General features: G+C 43.8%; 1 protein-coding gene across 1 annotated transcript in view; it reads left to right on the forward strand.

Annotated features, from left to right (window-relative positions):
• The window catches only part of SLC47A2 (solute carrier family 47 member 2), a 28,427-nt gene that overhangs the window by 6,704 nt on the left and 9,350 nt on the right, over positions 1 to 12,373 (forward strand). Inside the window, exons 4-12 of the mRNA XM_072640000.1 lie at positions 86 to 234; positions 3,652 to 3,694; positions 4,546 to 4,590; positions 5,579 to 5,676; positions 7,438 to 7,535; positions 8,951 to 9,064; positions 9,670 to 9,737; positions 11,057 to 11,165; positions 12,199 to 12,274. Coding sequence (XP_072496101.1) covers positions 86 to 234; positions 3,652 to 3,694; positions 4,546 to 4,590; positions 5,579 to 5,676; positions 7,438 to 7,535; positions 8,951 to 9,064; positions 9,670 to 9,737; positions 11,057 to 11,165; positions 12,199 to 12,274 — 800 coding nt within the window. The remainder of the gene's footprint in view (positions 1 to 85; positions 235 to 3,651; positions 3,695 to 4,545; positions 4,591 to 5,578; positions 5,677 to 7,437; positions 7,536 to 8,950; positions 9,065 to 9,669; positions 9,738 to 11,056; positions 11,166 to 12,198; positions 12,275 to 12,373) is intronic.

The raw sequence follows: 12,373 nt of genomic DNA on the forward strand, positions 1-12,373 counted from the left end.
GAGGCTCAGACAGATGAGTGACTTGACCAAGGTGACCCAGATAGTGTCAGAGGCAGGATTTTAACCCTATTGTGCTGTTTTCCAGACTTATGGAAGTGCCAACAAAAAGCATGTGGGGGTCATTCTGCAAAGGGGAATCTTGATCCTGCTTCTCAGCTGCTTTCCCTGCTGGGCCCTCTTCCTTAATACTGAACAGATTCTTCTCCTCCTCAGACAAAACCCTGATGTGTGTAGGTGAGGCTGGTGACCTTGAGGTCTGCAAGGTCCCAAGTGGGTTCTGGGAAATAGTGGGTGGGAGGCACGTTGGCTATTCCCAGAGAGCACTTTCATTTTAAGTTGATGTCTTTGATGTAAATGGTATTCGGCATTGTGCATCTAGATGTGGCATGTGACAGAAAGCCCCCACCAGTGTTTTCTGGTCACTCAGTCTTGGCTACGTGAACGCTCTGCCTCCTAAAAATGAGCCTTGGCATATGTAATGCAGGACAGAAAAGTCTGTCATCTAAGGGCCAACCTTGGAATATCATGGAACAGTGGATAGGTCAGTGGGACTACATAATAATAATTTATGCAGTACTTGCCATGGGCCAGGCACTTTCCAATTATTAACTCATCTGATCCTGACAACACCCCTGGAAAGTGGGTACTATTATTATCATCCCCGTTTTATAGATGAGCAAATTGAGACAAACAGGTTAAGTGACTCACCCAGGATCATACCGCTAGTAAGATCTGAGGCTAAACTTGAACTCAGGTCTTCCCGACTCCAGGCCCAGTGTTCTATCCATTGTACCACCCAGCTCCCATCAAATTCTGACCACCACTCACTACCCATGTGATCTCAGGCAAGTCATTTCTCTGCTGTGGACTTTGGTTTCCTGATCCTTGAATGAAGTAAGAGGATTGGAGCAAATGACCCCTTGGGTTCCTTCTGGTTCATGAAGCTGCTCACAACAGGGTGGATTTTTTTCCCCTAGCAACAACCCTCAGTATTGTTTAATCAGTTACTATAGGAGCCGGGTTGCATGCACAGGGGTGAAGGACTGACCCACAGCAATGAAATAACAGACTCTTGAAGCATGAAGGAAGTAAAAGGAACATGGGTGGCTAGGAACCTTTATCAGATTTTTCAGGTTATTAATGCTGCTTTTTTTTTGCTAGTTTCAAGCAACATCAATGGATAAATGGATGGATGGGTGAATGGATAGATGGATGGATGAATGGATGGATGGATGGATGGATGGGTGAATGGATGGGTGGATGGATGGATGGGTGAATGGATAGATAGGTGGACGAATGGATGGATGGATGGATGGATGGATGGATGGATGGATGGGTGAATGGATGGATGGATGGATGGATGGGTGAATGAATGGATGGATGGATGGGTGAATGGATGGATGGATGGATGGATGGTTAGATGGATGGATAGATGGATGGATGGATGAGCATTTATTAAGGAATGCCATCCCAACAAAGACTATAAAGAATAACATTCCATGGACAGACTACCTCTACACAAGGGAGACAATTTTTAATTTAGAAGGGTTATACCTCAGGACTAACTCTTAATTGTAGTTTTAACTTGAAAGAAACAACCTAATATTTGTGTGCACAGCTAACACCTAGCAGCAGTTATGTTCCGAAGAGGTAAGGACAAACACCTGAGAGAAAGAGGCCGGCTAGACTTGTTTCTCAGGGATAATATCTCAGATGCAAGTATGTACTAATTTATTATCCATTAAAAAATCTGTTGTAGATTTGGCCTATATTGAATTGCTTGCCTTCCAAAGGGAAGGGGTGGGGAGGGAGGGATGAAGAGAAGTTGGAACTCAAAGTGTTAGGATCAACTGTCGAGTAATGTTCTTGCCACTAGGAAATAAGAAATACAGGTAAAGGGGTATAGAAAGCTATCTGGTCCTACAGGACAAAAGAGAAGATGGAGACAAGGGCAGAGAGGGATGATAGAAGAGAGAGCAGATGGGTGATAGAGGCAATTAGAATGCTCGGTGTTTGGGGGGGGAGGGGACAAAAGGGGAGAAAATTTGGAACCCAAAATTTTGTGAAAATGAATGTTAAAAGTTAATTAATTAATTAATTAATTAATTATTTTTTTTAAAAACCCTGTCACCAACTCCAAAAAAAAAAAAAAATCTGTTGTAAGGATTATGTCTCCCTCTTACTCTGTTAATGAATTTTAATTGCATGATTTATCTTTTGCTTAGAAATGACAAGCATCCATGTTAGCATTATCTCTAAATTCTAAATTATAGACAGGGTATTTAAACTATTAAGGTTTAAAACTGCACTAAGACTTTTGGGACATTCTGTCCTGCTGAGGTCTCAGGCTACCAAGTACTCGGTGCTTTCAAATACCAGCACCAATCTCCTAGGGTTGTTGTGAAGATCAGATGAGATAATATTTGTAAAGCTCTTAGCACAGTGCCTGGCACATAGGAGGCATTATATAAATATTATTATTACAGTATCTTTGTGGTTCAGGCATTTCAGTTGTGTCTGACTCATGACTCTATTTGGGGTTTTCTTGACAAAGATACTAGAGAAGCTTGCCATTTTGTTCTCCAGCTCATTTTATAGATGAGGAAACTGAGGCAAAAGGGCTAAGTGATTTGCCTAGGATCACACAGCTAGTAAATGTCTGAGGTGGGATTTGAACTCAGGTTTTCTTGTCTTCCCCAGATGAGAAAAATCCCTCCACCAATGCAAGTAGCACCTCCTCTACCACTTAGAGTCTTAAAGGGTGACCTCAGATCTTAAAAAATGCTGTCTTTATCCACTGTACCACTCATTTGCTAGGAAAATCTTTGAACAGAGAGCACTTTGGGGGGTTTGTTTTAGATCAAAGTATACCCAAGTTTGGGTCAAAGTATATGTTTAATTTTGTAACTTTTAGTGAAATATTGCTAGATTATTCTCCAAAAAAAGATTCTAGGAGTTTGCAATTCCATCACTGATGAATAGGTACCTGTATCTCCACAATCTACCAACACAGAATTTCATTGCTTTTAATTATTTTTGCTAATTTGACAGAAGTGAGGCAGTACCTCGGTGTTATTTTACTTTGCACTTTTTGGCTCTGAGTCAGAGAACCTGAGTTCAGATCTTAGCTCTTTCGTTTACTACCTATGAAAACTCGGGCAAGCTGCTTCATCTTTCAGGGCTACAGTGTCTTCATCTGTAAAATGATAGAGCTGAACCAGACCATCTACAAAGTCCTGTTCATCTCTAGACATGAGGTCTTACAATTATTAGTGAAACTAAGCCTTTTGTCAAGTGATGTTTAACAATTTGAGTTTCTTTTTAAAAAATTATCTGTTCATATCCTTTGCTCATGCTCTCACACTGATATAACCATGAATTCTTTTTGTATTTATGCTGTACATATTTATACATGCCTTTGATGTTTCCCCTTTTAGGATGTAAGCTTCTTAGAATAGGAATCGTTTCATTCTTTGTACGTGTATGACCAGAGCTCCACACAGTGCCTGGTATATGATAGGCACTTGTTAGATGCTTATCCCTTGACTGACTGACACAGATCATAGCTAGGAAAATGGAACCGGGAGAGGGCTCTGCTCATCACTGTAGAACTCTGCTAAAATGTCATTTATTTTTCTCCATTCCTTGTAGGATAACCCAGGAATATGTCATGATCTTCATTCCTGCTCTGCCTGTAAGTTCCCCTTCTCTCTCAGCTCTAAAGGGGGGTAAGTAGTTATTTCTCTGCTTCTAGGTACAGTGGAAGGGAACCACCACCCCCCAAAAAACTTCTAGTTGCTTATATTTTATTGTGTCAGTCCTGTGTTGTTCTCACTCATCTAGAAATTTGGTAGTCTCAATCTGATGCTGGATCAGATTGCATCTGTGCAACAGGCAGAAAGTCCAAATCCCAACGACAAGGGAAGGAAAGAGAAGCCATCAATTCCAGATCTCACCTCCGTGATCCTATCATGCAGTTAGTTGCCTGTAGGAGGCTAAAAGGAAGTTGAGATTTAATGAAAGCCTTGGAGGTCAGTAGGTGGAATTGAGGAGGTATAGCATTACAGTCATGGGGGATAACTGGAGAGAATGCCTGAAGTCAAGAGAAGGAGTGTTTTGTTTGTGGAAAAGCCAGGTTGGTGGAGCACTGGATTGAAGAGTATGTGTTGAGGAATCAGGTGTAAGAAGGCTAGAAAGGTAGCAGGGGGCTAGGTTATGAAGGACTTTGAATGCCAAGGAGAGCATTTTGTATTCAATCCTGAAAGTGACAGGGGATCACTGGAGTTTATTGAGTTGGGGGGTGATAAGGTCAGACTTGTGCTTTAGGAAAATCACTTTGGTGGCTGAATGGAGTGGGGAGAGACCTGAGGCAGACAGGTGCTATTTTATAGAGACTAGCAAGGTACAGAGAACAGCCGGGCACTTGATGAATAGGGAAGAGGAGGGACGTTTGAATGAAGTAGGCAGAGGCCCATTTCTTGGAATTTTACCCATAGTTAGCCATCCAAGATCAGTCTTAATGTGTACTTGTATATTTCTCTCCAGGCCATTTTCCTTTATTCCTTAGAAGTGAAATATCTACAAAACCAGGTATGGTGACTTTCTCACTCTATGTAGGCCTATCTAAACAGCTGTCCTCCTTGCCAGTAGCTCCCACCGAGTCCTGTCCTCTGCTGGTGCTGTGTGGTTTTATGGGGTCAACCTAAAATGTGCTTCTAAAACTTAGGCTAGAAGGAATGGGGAAAATTGGGCAGTGGAAGAAATCAGGGTCTCCTGGGCCAGCCCCAAGGTGGTTCACTGGGCAGGCCCACTCCCCTGCCCACCCTAACTTTAAGGCACATGCTTGCTCTCTGCTGCCCCTCCTTATAGGCAAATGACCCTCAAATGATCTCTCACAATTGGTAAGAAGGGACACAGACTGAGAGGTGGCTGGCTCCCTGTCCTGGTCATGGGAGTTTGTGTGTTCCTGAAGAGTATCTCATCCCAGGCTTCTGGCTTGGTGCTCTAGGTAGGGGTGGGCATACTGGTATCACTAACTCATGGAATCTTGACTCTACAAGGTCCGACATCAAGTCTGACCCCTCATTTAACAAAAAATGGAAATAGAGAAGGAAGTAACTCTCCTTAGGTCACACAGCCAGTCAGTAGAAAAACTGGTAACAGAACTCAGGGCTTCTCCACCTTCCCCAGATTTACATCCTCCATCCTCACTATTTCCTTCATAAGTCATGGTCACAGAGTCACTCCAAAGACATAAAGACCCATTCACCAACACACACAGTCAAGTTGATACTGACATTGGGAGACTTATGACACCTCATCCCTCTGTTGGACCTTGCCAGACACACTCGCAGAAATAAGTCACATAGATACATGAGACACTCTCATCCAGACACACTCATAGACAGGCTTGAAGCTGCACAAACCTCAGACACAGTCACAAGAACTCATACTCACAGATCCTCTCTCTCCAGGTACCCAGTTGCAGAGAGGATACCCACAAAAATCATGGTACCAAAGAAGAAGAGCAGGGAGTCTGAGTATTTTGTGGCTAGGTTCCTGTTTTCCTGTATTTCAGGGCATTGTCTGGCCTCAGGTTCTCAGCGGTATCCTGGGAAATGGTATCAATGGGTTGGCTAACTACATCTTTGTCTACGCTTTGAATATGGGAGTGCCGTAAGTAGCAAGTGGGCATTACAAAGGCAGGAAGAATCTTCCTGGTACTATAACAACAGAAATAATGATAATAGTAGTTAATGTTTGTATAGCCTTTGAAGGTTTGCAAAACACTTTACAAATATTATCTAATTGGATCCTCAAGACAACCCTGGGAGGCAGGTGATATTAGGCATTTAGCACAGCACCTGGAAGATAGTAGATTTTTAATAAATGCTTTACAGATGAGTAAACTGAGGCAGACAAAGGCTAAGTGACTTCCTTAAGGTCACACAGCTAGTAAGTGTCTGTGGTAGGATTTGAACTCCAGTCTATGGGGTCAAGGATGGAGGGAATGATCTCCCATTGGGAGCTGTTGGGCAAAGGGCAGGAGTTACATACCTACTGCTAAGAGGCAAAACCTGAGGAAGAGGGTTAAAGAAGGAAAGGGAGAGGAAAGACAAGTGATGGGGACACCTCTCAGGACATGTCAGACCTCAGGACAGATAAGTGTAGTAAAGCCCTGACTCCCCTCCTGAGTGTACCCCAGAGCAGCTCAGAGTTCTAGATTGCCTTTTCTCTTTCAATCATTGATCAATCATCGATCACCTTCAAATGTGGTGATCCCAGATACTCATACTTGGGATGGAGGTTCACTGATTGAATAAGCAGAGAGAGGGGCTTTTCAGATGGAGACAGAGGAGGGGGAGGGGCAGGTGGGTCACCCAGAAAAAGGAATGAGAAGAGTCCCTAAGGTCATGAGACCTAGAGATGGAAAGGAACTCAGAAAGCATAGGACTCCAGTTTTAGGGCTGAAAGGGACCTAAGAGGACCTCTAGTTCAATCCCCATATTTTATAAATGAGTAAACTGAGGCCCAGAGAGTGGTTTGCTCTAGATCACACAGGTAATAAGCAGTGGAGGCAGATTTTGAACTTGGGTCCTCTGACAAGATGACTTTGTGACAAATCTACAAGCTTGGAAGCTCTGAGTTCAAATCCTGTTTCAGACACCTAATACTTTAATAGACCCTGATCCTTTCAATTTTCTTCTGTGAACCTCAGTTTTCTCTTTTGTAAAATGAGTAGATTGGACTCAATGACCATACGGGTTCCTTCAATATTTAAGCTATGATCCTATGTTCCTATGACTCCAAGATCATCTAGTTCAACTTCTTGAAAGGAAACTGAGGCCCAGAGAAGGGAATTGACTTGCCCAAGGATTGCACCATATCACCTAAACTAAGTCAACCAACCCAGGAGTCTGGCTTGTGATTTCCATTTGTGAGCAGCTGTCATTGTGGTGAGAATGGCCCTGATCTAGAGAGTCTCCTCCCTCCCTCCTGGGAGTTGTTTTAGGGTAACCCCCCTGGTTGTATCATGTGGGCTCAAGCCCAACAGCAGACTCTGCTCCTGGAGAGAACAGGCTGCCTCAGGGGTAGCCTGTGTATGCATTTACTACTACTGCTACTACTACTACTACTACTACTACTACTACTACTACTACTACTACTACTACTACTACTACTACTACTATTACCACCACCACTATCATAGCCATTACTACCACTACTCTTATTGTGACTACTATGTTACTACTATAATACTACTGCTACCACTACTACCACCATCACCACTACTCTCATTATCATCATTGGTTTTAGCACCTACCTAAGGGGGTAGTTTCAGACCTGTAGCATGGGGGCAGAAAGCAGAGACAGAGGATTCCAAGAAAATCTTCCCCACCTGGCACCTTCCTTTCCTTCCCTTTTCTTCTTTCCCAGGGGCTCTGCTTTGGCCAACACCATTTCCCAGTACTGCCAGGCCATCATCCTTTTCCTGTATATCGTGGTGAGAAAACTCTACCTGGAAACATGGGGAGGTACAGTGTTCTCTCTCTTTCTGTAAAATTGGTATTAGACTAGATGACTTTTAAGATCCTTGTAACCTTCAAATTTAGGATTCCCTCACCCTAGATCTTTTTCTTTTGCATTTCTAGAAAAGAGGGCATTATAGTAGGAAGATCTCTGTTTCTAGAGTTAGAAAGCCTGGATTCAAATCTTCCCTTTGACTTCTACTATTTCTAGATCTATAATGCTCTGATCCTTTCATGATAGCTTTCTCACCAGCTCTTGACACCCCCCTACAAGGATGATTGCTCCTCCCCTAGCTACACAAGGCCAAGAAGAAGACCTAGCATGCCCTCACTTCCAGACCCTCTCTCTGTCACCATTACTCAGCCATCACCTCTCCTTATAGTCCTTAGACTTAGAGCTGGAAGGGACCTTAGAAATCATCCACTCCAATACCTTCACTTTACATCTGAGGAAACTGAGGCTGAGAGAAATGAAAAATAATTTACCTGGTCACACAGGTAGGAGACAACAGAGCTGGGGTTCAAACTCAGGTCTTCTGACTCCAAATCTCCTGATCTTTCCAGTGGTTCACCATTGAGGAAGATTTCAGAGGATCCAGCAGAAAGAGAGATTGGAAGAATATATGAATTGGGAAAGCTAGGGCTGACACTTGGGTTGAGGGAAGGGGGAGGATCAGGTCAACTGCCTGACATTCTGACTCTTGTCAAGTGAGCCATCTGTCCAGACTCTTATTGCTGTCACCCAGGCCCCTCAGGTCACTTCACCTCTTCCCCAGCAGCTTCAGAACTGAGCTTATAGTTATAGAAGGTAGGAGTGATGATCTTGAAAGAAGGCCTGGGTTTAAAGTCCCATCTTAGATACCAGATGTGCAATCCTGGCTTTGTCTGGCCTCAGTTACCTCATCTGTTAAGTGAGGACTCATTGACCTCCAAACCCCCTTCCAACTCTAAATCTATGATCCATCACCCTGACTTCCCAGTTATTCAGCCTCCTCAACTCCCATGACCTGTGACTCACCTATCTCAGTCATGCATGTGCAGGAAATGATCATGCCTTAGCGCTTCCATTGTTTCAACTAAACTTGCCTCAGCTACTGGACTTGCACCCTGACCCACATCCCCACTTCTGGGTCCAATGGCCCTAGACCTTTCCTCTGTGCCATATTGCTTCTTCAGAGGCCCTTTGATCATATTAACTACTTTCATGTAAGATTAGCTTTGCTGAAACTGTTCAGGAACCCCCAAATTGGCCCTCCTCAGGACTTACTTTGAGCAGCCCTGGGCCAATGGATTTAAACCACTGGGTCTGGCTAATACTGGGGGTAAGAGGCAGGAAGTGGAACTCCAAAAGAAGACAGAGGTCCGACCTGGCTATGTTGCATGACATCACTCCAGCCCCCTCCTCTCCTTTCTCTTCTCAGGTTGGTCCCTCCAGTGCCTACAGGAGTGGGAAGCCTTCTTGTCTCTGGCCATTCCGGGCATGCTCATGATATGTATTGAGTGGTGGGCCTATGAGATTGGGAGCTTGCTCATAGGTAAGACTTTGCCATTCATAGCGCCACTGGAGGAACTGGAGGAGGAACAGGAGAGCTGTCTTCACCTATTTGGAGGGCTGCTAGGTGGCAGATGGATTAGCTTTGTTCTGGTTGCCAGAAGGCTGAACCAGGAGCAGAGTGGATGTTAGAAGTAGGGTTAGTCTTGATAGCAGGGAAAATGTCCTCATGATGAGAGCTGTCCATGAGTAAGACTGGCTTCCTGGGGAAGTATTATAGCGTCACAGGAAAATAAGAGCCACTAAGAACTTAACCCTTTAATGTTTGTAAACCACTTTACAAATATGATCTCATTTGATCCTTACAACAACCCTGGGAGGTAGGTGCTATTCTGATCCTCATTTTATAAATGAGGAAACTGAAGAAGAGGTTAAGTGACTTGCCTGGGGTCACAGCAACAAATATCTGAGGTAGAATTTAAATTCAGATCTTCCTGATTCCAGATTCAGAGTTCCATCCATTAATTGAGATTTCAGCACCTTTTCCCTTCCCTTGCCCCTCTTCCAGGGGGTGGCTGGCCTGTATCTGGTACACTGGGGGAGGGCTGACACCATCTCAGTTTTCTTCCACATGTTATTCTCTCCTAGGTCTGCTCAGTGTGGTGGAACTGTCTGCCCAGTCCATAATTTATGAGGTGTCAACCGTTACATACATGGTGAGTGAAAACCTGTCCCTTCTGGGCGAAGAGGCAAGAAACCTTAAGAATCATCTCTCCCCCTTCTCCTTGTAAACTTTCCCAGTCTGGCTCCTATTGGCTATCCTTGGGGATTTTAGAATCAGAGGACTTAGAGCCCTTACAATCCCTTACAAACTGTCTGGTTCAACTCTCCTTTTACAGAAGAAGAAACTGAGGCCCAGAGAGGGTCATATTCTAGGACACCCAGGGCTCATTCTTGCCTATCTTTAGAGCAATATGAGTTTGTTCAAAAGATATTTTTTAGCTACTTTAAAATAATTGGCTTCTTTTGTGTTTTGTTTTATGCATTTAAGAATACTGTTCTGAGAAGGGGCCCATAGGTTTGACCATCCTGCCAAAGCGATCAAGGGCATTTTTAAAAAGGGCTAAAAATTCATGCTGTATTCTTTTCCAGTTTAAATCTTTTAAAATTGGTTTAAATATTTCAAATTGGTTAAAATATCATCCTACTTATAATTAAAATTAGTGCATTTCCAAGGCTGACAGTGATGGGTGAACTTACAGATGATATTTATTGATCATTTTAAGGCAGACGTAAATTTTGCCATTAGGGCATGGGATCAGGAACTAGCAGACCATGTCCATATAAATCCCTTCTTCCTACCCTCCCCTTTTCTCCCTCTCTCCTAGCTTTCTGTTATCCAAACACTTAATAACCATGCTGTGATGCCTTTATCCATTCATGAGGGGAGAAAAACGTTAAAACAGATCAGCACTGTGGACAGATCCCTGGAGCATTCTATCAGAGACCTCTCTGTAGGTTGACTTTAGCCACCATTCTTGAAGCTGATAGATAATGCCATCTGCATTCCTAGCTCCTTCTCACAATCTTTTTCCCCTCCTACAGCTGCACCTGCCCTTTCACCTGCCTGTTTTATGTCCATATTCTGGGTTTTCTCCTTCCTACCAATTCTTCACTTTATCTAAAACATGCAGCCTTTCCCAGGGGGAAAAAGCATCCTAAAAACTCTACCCTACAGCAATTTTGTGAGTCTTTCTAAAGCACACATGCTCACAGAAACAGATACTTTTGCTTTGATTTATTTTTATTGATAACTTCTGTTTTAATATCATCTTCATTTCCAAACAAAACTCCCCTCCCCCAGCCACTGTAACAGAAGAAAAAAGGGGAAAGGGGAAAGCATTCAGCAAAACCAACCAACACATCTGTTGAGCCCAATAGTTTGTGCAATGTCCATACCCATAAGTACCTCTGCAAAGAAAAGAAGGAGGCCACACAGGCTCTTTTAATTTCAGCTTGACTTCTTTGATTCCAGATTCCTCTTGGATTTGGCTCTGCTGTGTGTGTCAGAGTGGGGAATGCATTAGGTGCTGGGGACATCCACGCAGCTAAGAGATCTGCTGTTACTGGTGTACTGTGCACTGGTATGTAAATGGGTACTTCCCAGTCCACTCCCAGTTTTTGCCTCTGGACCATGAGTCAGGATCAATCTTCTCAATCATTGTTGTCGTTGGGCAGATACCCTGTACAGACCTAGCCAAGCACTGTCTAATAGGGCAAGGACTTTGCCCTCTAGTTTTCTCCATGTTCCAGGATGGATTTGGGGTTAATGGAATGACTGTTGTAATTTCCCCCTGTGCCCCAGATCCAATCCCATCACTCTGCTCCCAATTTATGGGGAATTCTTACCTCTCACAATTGGAGGGAATCCAGAATTTGTGATTCTATTGGTGTAGGGAACTCCCTCAACAAAGACGAATCAATGAGTCCCTGCTCTGTAGCTTTCAGTCTTTCTCTGAGGGTTACCTGAGGCATTGAGAGGCTAGCTGAGGACCACAAACACATTGTGTGTCTGAAGTGAAACTCAATGTAGGTCTGTCTTTGAAGGTATGACTCTGTCCCTTATATACTACCCTGCTTCTCCACCAAGGCCCCAGCCAGACAATGGTGTACTGTTTGCTCCCAAAAGGAGAAGGGAGCTAAGGTGCTCCATGAAACCTTCCATGATTGTTCTCCCCCTCAAGCACCCTATCTTTGTCACTCCTCTATTCCCGTCACACTCTACCCACTATGGATCACAGGTTCGCAGACTGAGCTGGACAATATGGAACGGAAACTTGTTGCTTCCCTCCCATCAGTCCCTCCCCCTTCCCAATGATTGGCAGCCTGGGAAGCAAGGATTGCACTCAAGTTAGTTTTCCATCAGAGCACTCGCCATTACAAAGGGAAAAGTTGGCTTAGTATATGTGACTGTCACACTCTTCCAGAGCCATTTTCATGGTGTAGCTGTGCCTAAACAGAAATTCCTCTGAAAAAAATCTGGGGGTCTGCAAGATCAATGACATGGAAAACTAACTCAAGGAAGAGAATGTCCCAGGGGCCACAGGCACCAAAGGGGGAGGCTGCGGCCCCATGGGACCATTTCTAATGCTTCTTTTCTCAACTCCTTCTTTTCAGTTGGCATCTTTATTGTCATTGGCTCTCTGCTAGCTATCTTCAAGGATGTCCTGGGAAGGATTTTTACTAATGATGAGTAGGTAATCGATATCCCTAGACCCCTGGGTAAATACCCCACATAGGTTCCCACTTAGTCCTGGGAAGGCCCTTGGGGCATCTTAACATATCATACTAA

This window comes from Notamacropus eugenii, chromosome 2 (genome assembly GCF_028372415.1).
Source record: "Notamacropus eugenii isolate mMacEug1 chromosome 2, mMacEug1.pri_v2, whole genome shotgun sequence".
NCBI classification, from domain to species: domain Eukaryota; kingdom Metazoa; phylum Chordata; class Mammalia; order Diprotodontia; family Macropodidae; genus Notamacropus; species Notamacropus eugenii.